This window comes from Pseudophryne corroboree, chromosome 2 (assembly GCF_028390025.1).
Source record: "Pseudophryne corroboree isolate aPseCor3 chromosome 2, aPseCor3.hap2, whole genome shotgun sequence".
Classification (NCBI taxonomy): Eukaryota; Metazoa; Chordata; class Amphibia; order Anura; family Myobatrachidae; genus Pseudophryne; species Pseudophryne corroboree.
In genome coordinates, this window is record NC_086445.1 from 625795682 (window position 1) to 625814792 (window position 19111).

The 19111-nt window shown below is 45.1% G+C and overlaps 1 protein-coding gene across 2 annotated transcripts in view; it reads right to left on the reverse strand.

The window, feature by feature from the left end:
• Nucleotides 1–19111, reverse strand: part of BAK1 (BCL2 antagonist/killer 1) — a 140476-nt gene that overhangs the window by 55692 nt on the left and 65673 nt on the right. For both annotated transcript variants that reach the window (XM_063957225.1, XM_063957224.1), the window contains exon 2: nt 2314–2422. In XM_063957225.1, coding sequence (XP_063813295.1) covers nt 2314–2371 — 58 coding nt within the window. In that variant the 5' untranslated portion in view covers nt 2372–2422. The remainder of the gene's footprint in view (nt 1–2313; nt 2423–19111) is intronic.

A 19111-nucleotide genomic window follows, 5' to 3' on the forward strand; every position in this document is an offset into this window, starting at 1 on the left:
TGTATTCAATAACGATCGGAAGCTGCCATCTTGTCGGAAAGACGGCAGCTTCTGACAGAAATAGGTCGGAAGGGGTTCCGACCTATTCAATAGGGGATGATTCCCGACTTGTCAGAAAACACGTGAATCGGCGGAATAGCCGCCGATCCGCATGCTTCTGTCGGAAATGGGGCCAAATCCGACAGGTTTTAGCCCCCTTTCTGACAAACTCAATCCGACTTGAAAACAAGTCGAATTGAGGTGAGGAGACAAGCGGTGCTGTGGGCGGCTGGGGGAGCTGAGATCGACGGCCGTCCGGCCAGGCACCCCTCTCCCTGCAGCGCCTCCCCCATCGCTGCAGACATGTCCCCCCGCCGGCCACCGATCTCTGCTCCCCCTGCTGCCCGCAGGCACCTCTTTCCCTGCAGCGCCTCCCCCCGCCGCCCCAGACATGTCCCCCTGCAGCCAGCTCCGGCCGCCAATCACTGCTCCTCCGCTGCCCAGCTTACCCCCGCCACCGTCCCACTCACGGCCGTCGCCATCTGCACTCCTGGCCGCTGCTTCAGCGCATCCGCTGACAGCAGCGGCAGGACAGGACCCTGTGTACGGCCAAATCCAACAGTCGGACTTGGCCGTCCACTGAATAGGGTTTGTCAGATCTATTCCGACAACTGTATGTCGGAATGGATTCGACTCTTATTGAATATACCCCTAAGTCGTTCATCGCCGGCATTTAAGCATCGACTAGTGTGTACCTGCCTTAAGGGCTATTACACACGCTCCGGGCAGCGCCGGGCGGCAAAATACCGGACAGCTTTTTGCCACGGCCGTGCTGCTGAGACACATGCAGAGCAATGTGTGCATTCACACGACACGGCCGCCAGGTTGCAGCCGGAAATATCCACTGAAAGTCCGGCTGCCGCGTCGGGGCCATGCCGTGTGAATTCACAGGCAGTGAGTTAAGTGTGTGTTTGGGCGCTTTCACACACAACAGGTTTTTTGTGCCGTGCTGCTGCTGCGGCGCATGCGCACAGCCTTAAACACGGCACAAAACCGTTGTGTGTGTAAGGCACTGACGGATGGCAAAAAGTCGGACAAAGTTTGTCTGGCTTTTTGCCATCCAGTGAAAACTGGGTAGTGTGAAACAGCCCTAACAGTAGTACACAACAATGATGTTATTTAGCAACAGACAAACATAGTTCTGTGTTTGTTTATTATGTTGAAATGAAAAATCACAACATATAAACAATACACAATAATAATATTTAACTAGTCGCATATTTGTACACAATACAGTACAATTATTTATTTATTTATGAATAGTTTCTTATGTAGCGCAGCAAATTCTGTTGCACTTTACAATTGGAAACAGTGATAAAACAAAACTGAGCAATAACAGTCAGAGGTAGGAAGGTCTTATTCGCAAGCTTACAATCTATAGGGTAATGAAGTGTTACCTACAAAAGGGAGATTCATGTATTTACAGTCAGCAGTCTTTAGCAAGAAATGAAAATTGCAGTTAGCTATAAACATGCAGCAATCTGAAACATCTTTCTATGCAAATTAATTTGCTAGTTGCATCTCTATAGTAAATTTGGAGTTTTATTTTAAGTATAAAAAGACTACATTTTGTAAAAATGTGATCAACTCTATATGTGGCCCTTAATGTACAAGGTGGAATAAGTGGGTGCAATTCTGAGGAGCTTAAAAGCAAACTTTCAGTACTGATAATTTTTTGGCATTCATTGGGGTTAATTCAGACCTGATCGCACAGCGAGTGATCAGGTCTGTACTGCGCATGCGTATGCGCCGGCGCGTCAGACGACTGCACTGGCCATCAGTGCATAGCGACGGGATGGTGCGAAAAAAGTGATCACACGGGCGATCGCAAGGTGACTGACAGGAAGAGGCCATTTGTGGGTGGCAACTGACCGTTTTGTAGGAGTGTCTGGGAAAACGCAGGAGGGACCAGGCATTTGGAGGGAGGGTCTCTGACGTCAGCTCCGGCCCCGATCATCGCAGCGGCTGAGTAAGTCCTTGGCTGAGCAGAGACTGCACTAACTCATGTTTGTGCAGCTCTCCAACAAATGCGATCACACACCTACACACACCATATACCCTGTAGGCGGCGACTACCTGATCACAGGGATGCAAAAACGCACCCTAGTGATCAGGTCTGAATTACCCACATTTTGTATTTAACATGGAGTCCTTTATATGCCTAGCGGAATGAAATATACTCCCATTATCTGTTGCATTTACCACTTTTTCTATCAGTGCCTTGATCACTCAGTGCTCTCGCTCATGTTATTTATTGAATTACAGGTGACTTACCATCTACCTGAAGCACATCTCCATTATCTTTTGACTCTCTTCTTCCCCCAGTCGCCATGACTGATTGATGAAGCAACAGGAAGGGTAGGTTCAGTGTAGTTCTAGGATCCTGAAATGTAAATATACTGTAAGTAAGACAGTGGTTCCCAAACTTTCTTGAATCACGGCGCCCTAGAGTATCAGCATTTTTTCATGGCACCCCTAGGATAAAAGTTTTTTTTATAGCTACATTTGGAAAAAATATTCAATCAAGTAAATTGTGCCTACCTGTCATACTTAGGGTTAGTTATGTGGTGGTGTACAGTAGTGCTTCTGATTGTCCCCATGTTTTATGATTGGCTGCCACTAGCACTGGTTTTACCTATCACTTTGACCATAAATAATTTGATTTGGCTGTGGACCACCAACCAGAGGTAAGAGCTAGCACCCTTGGGTGCCTAGGCACACAGTTTGGGAACCACTTATGTAAGACATAAAAAGTAAATCTAGGTATGGGAACCTACAGTTAGTTTTGTCTAAAAAATACAAAATGCACATTTTAAACTTATTGGACAAAAGATAAATGGGCTACTAAAATAGAATATGTTTTCTTTTTGTTACTCTATGATTTGGGGACTCTTACAGAGTTGAATGCAAGTCCGTTTTTAGATGGACCTTGCTTGCATAATTCATTAAATAAAAATATATAGGGAGCTTGTTTTGTTTTTTTAATTGTATGCCGAGAAATATGACAAATATAGAACGCAGGCCTGTATTATAAGCTTTATGACAGTAAGGCTAATTTATAGACATGATTAATTTGTTTAAACCATTTATTAGTTACAGTCATTAGTATTTTGTGATAATATTAATTTTAGATGTTTTAAGCTAAAATGAAGAAGAGTATTTTTTAAATATATCAACAGCAAAAGATTAAAGAAGGAGAGTATAGGCCCTTTAAAGGACAAGCTGGGAGTCTTAATCAAAAACTATAATGACATTGCAGACAAATTAAATGAGTTTTTCTCATCGGTATTCACAAGAGAGGACCAGATGCAGGGATTAATACACAATTGCAACAGATGATAATGTCTCATTACTAAGTGCTTATTTAAGTGAGGAGGTAGTATGTGACCGATTAAAAGAAATTAAGATTAATAAGTCACCTGGTACTGACGGAATTCACCCAAGGGTTTTCATGGAGCTTCACTCCGAACTAGCAAGACCGCTATTTTTGATCTTCAATGACTCACTTACAACAGCCATGGTTCCCAAAGACTGGCGTATAGCGGAAGTAGTACCAATATTCAAAAAGGGACGTAAAGCTGAACCAGGTAATTATGGACCAGTTAGTCCTACATCTATAGTGGGGAAAGTACTGGAAGGTATTATATTAGAAGGCACTATATTAGACTGAATAGGAGGGAACCAGCACTTAGATAATAGGGAGCAGGGCAATTGCCATAATAAACAGATCCTTATTCATAAGAAAATGCAAGAGCGTGCACCAATTCAAGTGGAGGAATACCATGTTACTATACTATGTCAATACCACTAAAAGAAAAATTACTATGACTATTACCATCTCTATTAGAGTTCCATCAGCAATGTAGGGCCCATATATATGTATATGAACAATTGGGGCGATGTGATATGGGTATATATATAACAGAAAAAATATAGTTTCTGTATATGAAGCTCTGATTATATTGAGAGCACATAATTCCCAAATGGGTAAAGATCCAACTCATAGAAGGGTCATATATAGGGGTAAAATTAATTGTGTCCTTTAATAATTCATATTTTTATTATTATTATTATTATTATTATTATATCTGTACTTTTTTTTTACGGTATTCACTTATTAGTTATTGTGTTTATTTATTTATATTTTTATGTAATCCCTGTAATTTTTTGTGTATATTTAGATTTACATTTTATGCTAAATATTATATTATTATTTAAAAAAAAAAAAAGTATATATATATATATATATATATATATATATATATACACAAACAAAAAACCCAGCACTCACCAAAGTAAACTCACTTATCCTCAACAATTCAATAAATAAATGATGGGGGTTTAGTTAGTGGATTGGCCAATGCACGGAAGCCTGCATACCGATCTCCAAGGTACCCCACCTTCATGCAGGTCCTACACTATCACTATGGCAAACTCTTATTAACCGTGGCCACTAGCTTTCTCGTGCACCCCTGTGTGGACTCTATTATCCTGAACCTGTCTCAGCTGTTCCTTAGCAATCATCTCTGAGCCAGTGCAAGGTGACTAGTGTACCTTTAAAAGCCATAAAGGGTGTGGCAGGTACACATTAAATCTAGCAGGCAGATGATGTGTGTAACAGCAGTGAAGTAGTCAGGTTTTAAGACTCTGTGATAGTGTAGGACCTGCATGAAGGTGGGGTACCTTGGAGATAGGTATGCAGGCTTCCGTGCATTGGCCAATCCACTAACTAAACCCCCATCATTTATTTATTGAATTGTTGAGGATAAGTGAGCTTACTTTGGTGAGTGCTGGGTTTTTTGTTTGTATTTATTTGAGCGATGTGGTCATGGGCTACATGCACCCCGCCCTGTAAGTGGTAAGTACAGCTGTGTACCCTGCTTTTGTGGTGGAGAGTGCTGTGTTACATGCACCCCGCCCTGTGAGTGGTAAGTGCATAGCTGTACCCCGCTTCTGGGGTGGCGAGTGCTGTGGTTTTCTCTCTGTGTGTATACGATGGGGTTAATCTATGGTTAACTCTTATTAACCGTGGCCACTAGCTTTCTCATGCACCCCTGTGTGGACTCTATTATCCTGAACCTGTCTCAGCTGTTCCTTAGCAATCATCTCTGAGCCAGTGCAAGGTGACTAGTGTACCTTTAAAAGCCATAAAGGGTGTGGCAGGTACACATTAAATCTAGCAGGCAGATGATGTGTGTAACAGCAGTGAAGTAGTCAGGTTTTAAGACTCTGTGATAGTGTAGGACTTGCATGAAGGTGGGGTACCTTGGCGATCGGTATGCAGGCTTCCGTGCATTGGCCAATCCACTAACTAAACCCCCATCATTTATTTATTGAATTGTTGAGGATAAGTGAGCTTACTTTGGTGAGTGCTGGGTTTTTTGTTTGTATTTATTTGAGCGATGTGGTCATGGGCTACATGCACCCCGCCCTGTGAGTGGTAAGTACAGCTGTGTACCCTGCTTTTGTGGTGGAGAGTGCTGTGTTACATGCACCCCGCCCTGTGAGTGGTAAGTGCATAGCTGTACCCCGCTTCTGGGGTGGCGAGTGCTGTGGTTTTCTCTCTGTGTGTATATATATACATATATATTTATTTCTTTGTATATAATATTTACAAACCTTAGGAACATTCTGGGGAATATATTCCTTGGGGTACCCTAAATGATGAGAGGGTAAAAATATATATATGATTGCATCTCTTTCTCTATGTGAGAGATTTTATATCTGAAGGCTTGGATTACTATACCTGTGTTTGCATTAGAATTCCACAGAACTTATACACAGATGGGAGGCATTACAACTAATATCATAGTAATTAAGTTGGGAGACTTTTCCGCATATATAGATTTTACATTTTATATTAATTTATTTATGATACATGTGTTTAATATAATTAGGATGTTTTGATAACATATACATCGAGATTTAAAGGGTGAGAAATTGTATAGAACTTTAATGAACTAAACGTAAGTGCATACAGCTGAAATTAATTGACAAACAGAGCCAGCTATAAAAGAGGATCAATTGAAGTAGTGTCAATCTTGAGGAAGTCCCAAGGCATTGTGGGACGAAACGCGTTGATGCCGCACTCCTGAAATCGTGCACTGGTGTTTTCATCACAGGAAACCGAAAGCGCCCACTACCGTCCACTGTCAACTCCGCTGCTTCACTTATCCGAGAGAGGTGGTGTGCTCCCGCCACCGCAGGCAATTCCAGCATCGCAGTTATCTGGCCGATTAACCGATAAGAATATCGGAGCCTACGGTGATCACTTTCTAGTTGGGAGCCTGCAGTTCCACCCAATTGGATATCCCATCCCGGCGCATATCACATGGGGCGGTGACGGCCTCACCACCGGGTGAAAAAGGGACGGACACGTGATCCAGCAGGGAGGATCAGTGGTAAATTTACACACCGCTTTCAGTACCTTACTGAACTGTCTTGACATTGCAGCCGGGACGCCGGCATACAAAGTAACTATTTCCGTGACTTCAGCACTTTATCCATATAAGTTGTTGCTTTTGCGGCTATTTAAACAGCCACACGTATTCTATGCTGACTAGGGATTGTCCCCTTTTTTTATGCATGCATGTATGTTTATGTGATATTTTAGCTCATGTTTTTATATGTGTTAGGTAATAAATGTATTTTTTGTGATATCTGCAGAAATCTCCCGATTTCATCACTGATTTATACAGAGCCACTTCTCTATATTTTTATAAGTTTACATTTTCCTTTATTTATTTTAAAACTCATATTCTTATTAAAGTAAAAACCAGTAATACACAGCGCGATGTTTTAAACATCCTCTCAGGTATTCTAAGGGACAGTATACAGAAGTTCATTGAAGCCAATAAGGTCATTAATAGGAACCAACATGGATTTGTGAAGGATAGATCATGTCAAACAAACTTACTTTTATGAAACGGTTAGTGTGATCCTTGATCAGGGTAAGGATGTCGATGCAATCTTTTTAGACTTTGCTAAAGCTTTTGACACAGTACTTCACATGCAACTTATCTATACGTTACAAGAACTAGGGCTAGGGAGCACAATATGCACTTGGGTCAGAAATTGGTTAAATAATAGGGAGCAGCGCATTGTGGTAAATGGAACTTTTTCAAATTGGACTGAAGTACTGAGTGGTGTGCCGCAAGGGTCTGTACTTGGACCACTATTGTTCAACATTTTATTAACGATCTAGCAGTAGATCTGGAGAGCATGGTGTCAGTTTTTGCAGACGATACCAAACTGTGTAAGGTTATAAATATGGAGGGAGATGCTGAGTCTCTTCAGAATGTCTTAGTCTAATTGCAAGCATGGGCAGCAAAATGGAGAATGAGCTTCAATACAGACAAGTGTTAGGTAATGCACTTTGGTAGCAAGAACAAAAATAACACCTACATACTAAATGTGGTATAATTAGGTGATTCTGTACTGGAAAAAGGCTTCGGTGTTCACATAGACAGCAAACTAAGCAGCAGTATCCAAAGTAGAATTGCAGCAAGGAAGGCTAACAAGGTATTAGCATGTATAAAGCGGGGAACTGACGCAAGGGATGAGAGTGTTATACTCCCATTATATAAATCCCTAGTGAGGCCACATCTTGAATACTGTGCACAATTTTGGGCATCATACTACAAAAAGTATATCCTGGAACTAGAAAAGGTTCAGAGGCAGGCGACCAAACTAATTAAGGGGGTGGAGACGCTGGAATACGAGGAAAGGCTTGCAAGGCTTGACATGTTTACACTGGAAAAGAGAAGACTAAGAGGGGACATGATCAACATTTACAAATATATAAGGGGACAATACACAGAGCTAGCTGGGGATCTGTTTTTGGTAAGATCAACACAGAGGACACGTGGACACCCGCTTAGGTTAGAGGAGAGGAGATTTCGCACACAAAGACGTAAAGGTTTCTTCACAGTAAGGACAATACATGTTTGGAATTCCCTGCCTGAGCGAGTAGTAATGGCGGACTCGATCAACACTTTTAAGAATGGGCTAGATAAGTACCTAATGGATAAGGATATACAGGGTTATCGTGCGTAGTCACGCACTATAGTTATTTTCCACCTCAAAAACTACGCTATGTTACTATGTATGCCCTTTGGTATTCAGTTGTTGGAATTACTTAGCTAAATGATCTATAACATTGTACTATCTTTTGGGGCAAATTTATCTCAAACTAAAACTCATTGTTATTCAATTTGCTTTTAATTTAAATTGTTTTCTTGTATATTTTAATGATATTTTCATTTCATTTATGTATACTGTTTTCCACTTTGTATGTGCAGATTCTAAACTTTTAAATAGAGTTGTATTATGCCCCATAAATTATATCTAATACTGTAAACAGTTAATTGTACAATTGAAATAATCAGATATTTACTAATTAATAGATTATCATGATTTGTACATGTGCAGTTAAATAGTATTATCCCGCAGGCCTATTTCTATATTGTTCTTCTGAAGACATTATCATTTTGTAAGTGAAGAAATGTGTCATAGTTTTGTAGTGACATTTATAACACTTATATTGGCGAGTGACATACACTCACTGGAGGATAACAAACATTACACTGTAGCAAAGATAGCATTAATGGGCCTAATTCAGACCTGATCATAGATGTGCTAAATTTAGAACATCTACAATCAGCTTCCATGACATGCGGGGGGACACCCAGCACAGGGCTAGTCCGCCCCATATGTCAGGCCCTCCCCCTCCCCCCGCACAAGTACAAAAGCATTGCACAGTGGTGATGCTTTTGTACTGTACGAGTAGCTCGCTACCAGTGCAGCTCCTGCACGCTGGCAAGGAGCTACTCATCGCTCTCCGGGTCTCACAGCGGCTGCGTGTAACGTCACGCAGTCACCATGGCCCGCCCCCTCCCACCCAGCGACCCCCTCTGGCTATCAATCAGGCAGAGGAGATCGCAGGGCTGAGACGGCTGACGGCTGTCTGGCATGTGCTGATGCACTGCGGCACCGGCGCATGCGCAGTTCAGGCCTGATTGGCTGCTGTCCGAAAATGCACAGCAGCGATCAGGTCTGAATTAGGCCCAATGTCCCATCTAAAGACCACCATGTGATGGAAGACTCTCCTGTGAGCCATGAGTAATACTGCTTTCCTCACCGATGTGTTGCCCTGTTAGATGACTGCCATTGTTCAACTCAGGTTATTTCATGTCTAGTTACAGTACATTACAATATATTAATGTAGGTGCTTCAACTTTATTTCATGTATACAGTATAACAGAAAGCTTCTATTTGATTATTGAGCTGTGCTATTTGGTTCATATTTTCATAGTTTTTTAGGTTCTGGGATCTAAGGGCTCTAACCACTGCACTACTGTGATGTTCAAGTATTCATTTAATTTAAGATTTACAAAGTAAGGGATGGCAAAGGCAGATCTCCTGAGCACAGGTAATGAATAACAGGCATGGGTGTCAAAACGGGTGTACTGCGTCATGGGGCACCATCTAGAATGACCACTGACAGTGTTAGGATGGAGATAATCCCCTTTTGCGCCTGCTCCACCTCTTCCGACCCCATAAACCTACTCCACCCACCTCCAGGGCCTTCCTTTTATTCCATTACACTATTATCTGTATTACCCATAGTGTCCTTTATGCTGTTTTCACATAAATGTGTGCATATATGTGTATGTATATGTAAGGTAGATTCATAGATAGATAGATAGATAGATAGACAGACAGACAGACAGACAGACAGACAGACAGACAGACAGACAGATAGATAGATAGATAGATAGATAGATAGATAGATAGATAGATAGATAGATAGATAGATAGATAGGGGCTGACATTCAGCGATTTAGGGGCGACAAAAATCATTTATATCTTGCCCCGCCCCCCAACATAAAAATGGTGTGGCACCCCTGATAATAGGTAAAGCAATAAGGAAACACAAGAGAATCTGGAAAATACACTGATTAAGCTGTAAGAATCTGCCATTTTAGTGATTAACAGTATATCAGGAAGTTTCTGGCACAGATAACAAATTCACAGTATGGGCAATATCTCATAATATAGTACAGAAATTAAGGGCAAAACCCAACTTGCAACAAACACAAGTTAGATAAGCAAGTGAAACAACGAGACACCTCAGTGCAAATGAGGAAGAACTAGTAAATTAATGGACACAGCCCAATCTTCAATAGCTTGTACTTTACTCAGATCCATAGAAAAATTGGTAGAGCTGTCCTTTGCGATACTTAGCACATCTGTTAGTACACATGCGATTAGCAGCAATGTGTGGCGGGATGTACAGCAAATGTCTAGTACATCCCACCCACAGAGTGCACACTGTAGAGCTCCTCCGTGCTGCTGCCCTGCTGTGTTACTATGATGGCTACTCTGCCCCTGGAAGCACACTGAGGGGGCATCCTATTAGTCACAAACATTTTTCAGAAGTGAAAAAGGGGGTGGGGGGAAGATTTCTCCTGAAAATGTATTACACGCACGTGATCGGGGGGGATTTTTATTGCGGATTATCCCTGATAAGTGCCGGCATTAGGGGTAATTGGATAGCCCCGGGTGAGGTAATTAGCTGCAGTAATTTACCGCCCTGAGTAGTAATGTAAACTGGATGGTATAAGTAGCTGCTTGAAACAACCTGAATGTCCCAATGCACATAGGAAGGGTGTGTGTGTGTGTGTGGTGGGGGGGGGGACTACAGCATACATAGTCACTAGAAGGAATACCCCCATTCTACACACACAGACTTCCTTCTCTCCAGGACATGCTGTCACCACCTGCAGTCCATGTCCCTTTTGCACTTTTTCACTCACTCTGTTCCCCCAGCTCTCAATACCCACCAATACCTCTCTACACTACCCCGACACCTCCATGCTTGCATTAACCTCTCTGTATCCCCCCATCTATCACTACCACTTTGCACTACTCCTGTGACTTACCAATACCATTCTGCACTATCCCTCTATACCCTCCTTGCCAATACTCTATGCATTATCCCCCTGACCCCACAATACCCAAAATTACCTCTCTGCATTACATAACTGATTTCTTCTTAACTAGCACTGCTGTACAGCTCTACAGCCCTTACATAAATTACCCCTCCATGCCCAGCATTACAACACTGACCACTCCATCAAGCAGTTATCTTCTTCCAGATAAAACTAGGTTGAAGCAAGGGTGCAGGGTTGGCCTGCTGTTTACTTATACTCCATTCACACCGCACAAATAACCCCGTATCAACCCGGCATATTGCCGGGTCGGCGTGCGGTGTGAAAGGGGCAAAGCCGAAATCGCGGGTCGCCTGGCCTGGCAATTCAACCCGGGAATAAAGCAGTGTTATACCTGGGTTGAATACCGGGTCATTGGCTGCGTAAACGAGCTCCCGGGTCGATGCGACCCGGAACCCGTTTACTAGATAGGGAGAGGCGGCGCAGAGATGAGCTCATCTCCCAGCGCCGCCTCCACCGCCGCCCACCGCCGCCGGCTCCGCCTCCCCTCTGCTATGGCAACCCGCCCGTCTTATTGCCGGGTCGGGAATGCCTGCAGCAGCTGCCAATGCCGGATCCCACCCGGGAAGAACCCGCTTCCAATTCCCGGGTGGGATCCGGCATTGGCAGTGTGAAAGGGGTATTATAAACAAAACATACCTATAGCTCAACCCTGAAAGCTGTTATATTCAAGGTAGAAATTGGTGTAACAATTATAGCTTAATTTAGTGAATAGATGTCGTGTAGTGATGTAGTGTGTGCGTGTGTGCGTGTGTGTGTGTGTGTGTGTGTGTGTGTGTGTGTGTGTGTGTGTGTGTGTGTATGTGTAGGGTGGGGAATAGTGTAGTGATATAGCATTCTCTAAACAACTGGATGCGGTATCCGAAAATGAGGCGGAGCCTTACAGCACCCCTATTTGCATCACTGTGTGTGGGCGTGCCCAGCACTCTCCGAGATGCTGGTTTGCCCCCAGTCTCTCCCTGCACTGTGCTTCCCCCACTTCCCCCCATCACCGCAGGACATTGTCGCCCAAGGGTGGGACATCTGCAAACTCCGAGAAAAACAAAGCTGTCCTGCTGAATGGCTATAGTGTTGGGAGGTACTGCAGTAATGTAGTGCTGGGATGCAGTGCAGTGATGTAGCACAGTGATGTAGTGTGGGCATGTAGTGCAGTGATGTCGTGCTCGAATGTAGTGTAGTAATGCAGTTTGGGGAGGTAGCATAGGTATATAGTGTGGGAGACTAGTGTGGTCATATAGTGCAGGGAGGATGACTAGTGTTGTAGTGTGAAGAGGTAGTGCAGTGATATAGTGGGCAACACCCCTCCTTCCTGCCCGGAAGCACTTCCCTGTGGAGCTAATCACACCCCATGAGGCGGCCAGGGCCGGTGCAAGGTCTCTTGGCACCCTAGGCTAAACTTCTGCCTACTGCCCCTTCCCCCTACCTGCCCTTCAGGAGAAAGGCATACTGCTGCTCACCCCCACCCCGTCTGTTGTATGGCTGCTCCCTTCTCCTCAGTCTGTGTGGGCTCCTGCTGCCCCCCACCACCCCTCTTTTAAATGTCGCCTGTTCTATCCCCTCCTCCATCTGTGTGCATGCCAACTGCTCCTCCCCCCCCCCCCCTCTCCCCAGACTGCTGCTCTCCCCCTCTTTTCTTATTAAATGCAGAGAGTGCACTGTGCAGCCACCTTACCTGCAGGCTGCGATGCAGAGTTGGGACTGAGTAGTCTGTGAAAGAGCCTGGAATGAAGAGCAGCACCGCATGTCACCCCCAGCCAGGACTCCAGGAGCTGTCAAAGTTACTGCCTGTGCCAGGTGGAGTTGGATGCTGCAATACAGGAGCTTGGCAGTCGCGGTTACTGTAGAAAATTGTGCCAGGGGGATTGCAGCTGCTATGAGATGTAGGACCACACTACCTTTTTCATGCAGCTGTAACAGGCCGCCCCTTCAGGTCCTGGCGCCCCTAGGCAGCTGCCTAAAGCTGCCTAGTGGAAGCTCCGGCCCTGGAGGCGGCACACATTACTCTGGTACTGTTCAAGTTAAATAAATGCTGTGTGTTTTGGTAGATATTTGAATCCAAAGGGTATTCTGACTCCCAGACTGCATGTAGGAGTTGCTTCAATTAGGGGCAAATTGCAGATGATGCTGGTGATGTGCTATAGCAAAAGCATTGGAACCCTAGCAATGGTACCCTATATCACCTAGCTCTCACCGCCATGGGCAACTTCCTCACTGGCTCACTTCTCCACACTTTTCACTGCTTCATGAATAGACCCCTTAATCATCTAAATTGCACTTCCTAAATCAGCCTCTAAATTGTGTATTTCAGTTTACAGTCCTAGTGATACATATCAAAATATGTGATTTTGGGGCCCATAGAATAAGACAAGCATATACTTAAAACTATAGTGCAAAACTAGTTCAGTAGGAAATAGAAAGTGTGAACAACAAACATCATAAAACTGAACTAATTATTTATTTGTAAGCACGGGCGTCGGAACAGGGGGGGCAAGGGGGCAGCTTGCCCCCCCCAAATATGACAGAGGCGCAGGGGAGCCGGCGCTGCTCGCTCAGCAAGGGCATACAAAGCAGGGAGGCGCTCTCCCTGCTTTGCTTCCCTGCTGCTGCGCCTGTCAAACTGCATGACAGCTAGTGGCAGCGCTGGCCCCGTGTAGCGCCGCTCACTCCCCCAGTGAGCCCACACACTGCTACGCTGCTGCCGCCGACTTCCCCTGCTGCCGATACGTTTTGGGGGCGTGGCCTAATCGCGGGAGGCGTGGCCACGCCCTTTATGGAAAAAGTGGTGGTGGTGGGGGAATCTGTGCAGTGCCTGACCCCTTACTGAGTCCCCAGCCCTGGCTCAGCCCCTCAGCCAGGGTCAATTTGAGGGGGGGAATGTGATCAGTGTGATCACCCCCCCCCTCCCCTCCACACACACCTATACAGGAAAAGGTAGGGGCTGAGATAGAACATCAGCCTATCTGCCTCACTGCAGCACAGCACACTGCAGCATGTGCTGTGCTGCCAACATGAGAGCTTATGCTGCTGCCCAGTAAGGAGGGAGAGGGGTGGGAGTGCAGTGCACCAGGGCCCCCGGCAGACCTCTCTATCAGTCCCAGGTCTGGGTAATTAGTACCTGCTTCATCCCCCCACTCCTCTCGCCGTCACTGACGACATAGGATGGAGCCACTGCTGCTGGAGTAACGGAGCCTGCGTGACACCGGAGGCGGAGAAGAGAGCGGAGAGTCAGCGCCTGAGCCGGGACCTCCTGCAGGTACTGGGGCCGCACTGTGGAGGGAACGAGGGCTGTACTTGGCATAGGGGGTTATTCAGAGATGAAAGCAGATTGCTGCATACGCAGCCAGATCTGCATTCATCTCTGCACATGCTGAGGGCCGCCCAGCACAGGGCAAAGCCGCCGAGCATGTGTAAGGCTGCCTCCCGATGCATCCGCAATTAGATTGCGGACACATTTGATCTAAGGTTGTGTTGGCTGGCTGCGCTGTCAGGCGGTCAGCAGACGTTTTTATTGGGGGAGCGTCTGTGTGTGACGTCATGCAGCCGCCCCAAAAATGGTCCCGGCCTGCCCCCCTTTTTCCGTCACCACCCTGCCTTAATCCCGCTACGCTGTCACCTGTCAATTACATTGTGGTTGCATCCATCGGAGAAGCGACCACAATGTGTATGGCCTCACGCCCACTGCACATGCGCAGTTTGCTGCCACCAACAAACTGCGCTACGGGCCGCTTTTGCGGCGGGGTCTGAATGACCCCTATGATGTGTATAATGGGCTGTACCTGGCATAATGTGTATAATGGGCTGTACCTGGCAAATGTGTATAATGGGCTGTACCTGGCAAATGTGTATAATGGGCTCTAGCTGGATAACGTGTATAAGGGACTCTACCTGGCATAAGTGTATAAGCAGCTCTACCTGGAATAACATGTATAAGGTGCTCTATTGTGGCATAACGTGTATAAGAGGCTTTTACTCTGGCATAACTTGTATAAGTGCCTCTCCTGTGTGGTGTAACGTGTATAAGGGTACTACTGTGCAGTGTAATGTGAATAACGGAAACTTCTGTGCGGTGTAATGTGACTAACGGACACTACTGTACAGGGTAATGTGAATTGGTACTATTCTTTGGCTCTATATTTTTTTCGTGCACCTTCGGCGCACACTGTCCCTGTTTTCAGCATGGCGGGTACCAAAGGAAACTTTCGCCCTGAGCTCCTCAAGGTCTAGAACTGGCCCTGTCATCAATTTTTTTTTTTAAACTATCTTTTTCTTTTCAAATGCAAAATGCCCCCAATTCAATACAGAGTAGGTGGCGCCGAAACATACCTTTGCTCAGGGCACCATGGCACCTAGCTATACCTCTGATAAGGAGTACTACTGTATGTGGGCATTGTGTATAAGGGATAGTACTGTGTGGTGTAACATGTATAAGTGGCATTACTGTGTGACGTAATGTGAATAAGGGGCACTATTTTGTGGCATAATATAAATCAGGTGCACTACGTTTGGGGTAATGCGAATAAGATTGTAATACTGTGTGGCATAATTTGAATTGCCTGCAGATCCACGCGGGCGGCATCTCCTTTAAAAACAGCTACCGCAGGGTGCTGTGTCCTCCTATCTTTGTTGTGTCCTAGCCACCGCCGGCTGTCTTTCCTTCACAGTTGCATTACTGGGAGGAGGCGTGGCTATGGTCCCGGGATGTCCCAGCCTGTAGCAGGCTGTTTTTAAAGGAGATGCCGCCCGTGTGGATCTGCAGGTAAGCGCTCATCCGCACAGCGGTGGGGGGCTAAAAAGGTAGAGGAGGCCGGCACCAGGGGGCGCCAAAATATTTTTTTTATACGCCCCCCCCCCAACCTAAAAACATTCCAGCGCCCCTGTTTGTATGTGCAGGATTCATTTCTAAAATGAAGTCGGAGCTCCAGTATATGAAATCCAGTGAGATGCAACCCACATAATCAAATCCTTATAATAGACAAGTGTAGGGGGAATTACAAGTATATAGTATCCCGTCTGTAGCCAGAAATACCAAATGAGTAATGAAGTAAAATTTGTAGCATGGCCATTTTCATCCCTGCAGAGTGGATTGCACATACGTCCTATATATACAGTTTGAACTATTTATTAGGTATTTTTACTGTCTGCACCATATATAAATATTTTGATTAAAGTCATAGTTGGATTAACCATTTCAAAATTGTCACGCTGATGTATCAAGCAGTGAAGAGTGGCGAAGTAGACTGGTGGACAGCCAACCAGATTCTACCTAACATTTTATAGAATGTACGTGATGAATGGTACTTATAATCTTAGTTTGATTGCTATGGACAATTTCTCCACAGATTCACTTCTCCATTCTTTTCACTGCTTGACACATTTGTTCTTGCAGGTGAAACTCCATATGACACTTTCTTTATTAACCACTATTTACATTTTGTCTTTATATTTTATGCAGTGCTTGGGAATTTTCATCATTCACATAGGTTTTTGTCCCAGTTGAGATTAAAATTGCTAAAGCATACTAATGTACATGCACACACTAGGTCCTAGGATAAGTTTTGGCAGAAGCCAATTAACACACCAGTCAGTATGTGTTTGAAGCTTGTGATGGGAATATACTGTACACTTGTCTTCGGATGAGACTCTGCACTGATATACTGGTTACTGGAATTAACTATGTCCACTACTGATTGTGTGCATTGCTGCTGCAGGAGACTTATTGCAATACAGTATTATAGCAGCATCTAAAGTGGAAGGATCTGATACACTGGGTTATAATTATAGTTGGTTCCAGGTTGATCCAATCCATTCAGGAGCCAGCTACAATATTAGCACAATACGTAGGCACTGAATCAGCATTATACCACATCTCCAACAGATTCTCAGTATAAACAGAGTAATGGGTAATGCTGCGGCTCTCAAAGGAGGACCTGCACCATGAACCTGAGCACACATAAATTGTTATTCAATTAACTTTTATATGTACAGTCTATTCCATCTTGATGGCAACATAATTATTTGGCCTTTAACTTAATAAAGAGGAACTCATTTATATTCTTGCCTAGGAGAGAAAAATGAATACAGCAGGGATATGTTTTGGCATGATAAAAACTATTTGAGACCCTACCTCGCTCCAGCCTGCTATATGAAACAAAATATTGCCATACAATATCACAGTAGTTCTCAAACTTTTTTAAATCACCACACCTTAGAGTATCCAAAAAAATTTTCATGGCACCCCTAGTCCAAAAGTTTCTTATTCAGAAAAAAATAAAATGAAGTAAAATGTCTTTATATGTTACCCTTTGGTATACTTGCGTACCCTCCCGGAACGGTTGGGAGGCTCACGAAAATTGGATGGCGCTCGCGGCCTCCTGGAAGAGTGGGCAGTCTCTCGATTATGTGTCATGCACCCACACCACTCCCGCAGCACACTGCATATGCCAGCTTACCCTTCCACAATTGTCATGGTCCGGGGGTCCAATGACATGAATCACTTCATCATGACCCCGCCCCCTGCCTCGTTGACCCCGCCCCTGCCTGCATCATGACCCCACCCCCTGTTATGCTGGTAACCTTGGCATTATGTAGCGGTGGCGGGGCCATGATGACAAGACCACACTGTCTACCCCCCAGTTCCGACCCGGAGGGGCAGTCAAAATGTCGGCATATATGTCCTTAGGTTGGTTATGTGGTGAGGGACAGGATTCATTGCAGTTTGTACACATATTTTAGGACTGGAAGTCACAAGCACTGGTGATCATAAATAATATGAATAAGTCCTGGATAAGCAACCCAAAGCACCCCTACAAGTATCCATTGGCACCCCATGGTGCCATTGCACACAGTTTGGGAATCACTGCAATATCATATACTGGCAACCAGAATAGGGTTCTCCATAGTATACTGGTCTCCAGATAGTGGCTTTGCATGAGATCAGTGGTTCTCGTGCCATAACACCCTGGGGTGCCTCGGGACACTTTGATTCAGGTCCAATTTAAATTATTTATGGTCAATGATGTAATAGGCAAAACCAGTGCTGGTGGCTGCTAATGATAAAATATGTGGACAAACAGAAGCAAATCCTGTCCCTCGCCACATAACTGAGCCTAAGGATGACATATAAACATAATTTAATTAATGTTATATTGTTTTCTAAACTTATCAATAAAATTATTTTGGCCTAGGGGTGCCGTGTATAAAATTCTAATACTCTAGGGCGCCGTGATTCAAAAAAGTTTGGGAACCACTGTCTTAGATCATAGTAAATTTGAGCTGTGTTATATTTTCTAGAGTACATGGGTTTAAGGCAGGGGTGGGGAACCTCCGGCACGCGGGCCGTATAAGGCCCGCAAAGCAGTTTGTTCCAGCCCACTTGCTGCTGTGTGTCAGCCAGACACGCTAACCCTCAGTCTGGCAGCGGCATGTCTCAGCTGTTAGGGCAGGGAGGAGAGCGCAGCTATGTCCAGCGGCAGTGGCGGGTATGATCTCAAACCAGCCACTGGTTTGTGAGCCAATCAGAGCTTGCGGACCGGCAGCCAATCAGGAGCCGCCACTGCCAGTCCGTGAGCTCTGATTGGCTCACGAACCGGCGGCTGGTTTAAGGTCCTACATGCTGCCACCGCCGTCTGACATGGCTGCTCTCTTCTCCCTGCCTGGCCCCTGACAGCTGAGATACACCGCCTCTGCACTAAGGGGCGCTCTACTCCCCTGATACACAGCAGCAGCGGTGAGCAACACAGTGGGGTGGGGGGGCTTGTGTGGGGCAATGTGTATCTGGCACTGTGGGGGCATTTGTGTATCTGGCACTGGGGGGGTATTTGTGTATCTGACACTGTGGGGGCATTTGTGTATCAAGCACTGTGGGGGCATTTGTGTATCTGGCCCGGGGGGGGGGGGGGCATTTGTGTATCTGGCACTATGCGGGCATTTGTGTATCTGGCACTGTGGGGCATTTGTGTATCTGGCACTGTGGCGGCATATGTGTATCTGGCACTGCACTGGCATATGAGTATCTGGAACTGCACTATTGGGGGCATATGTGTATCACGTCCCATTTTAAT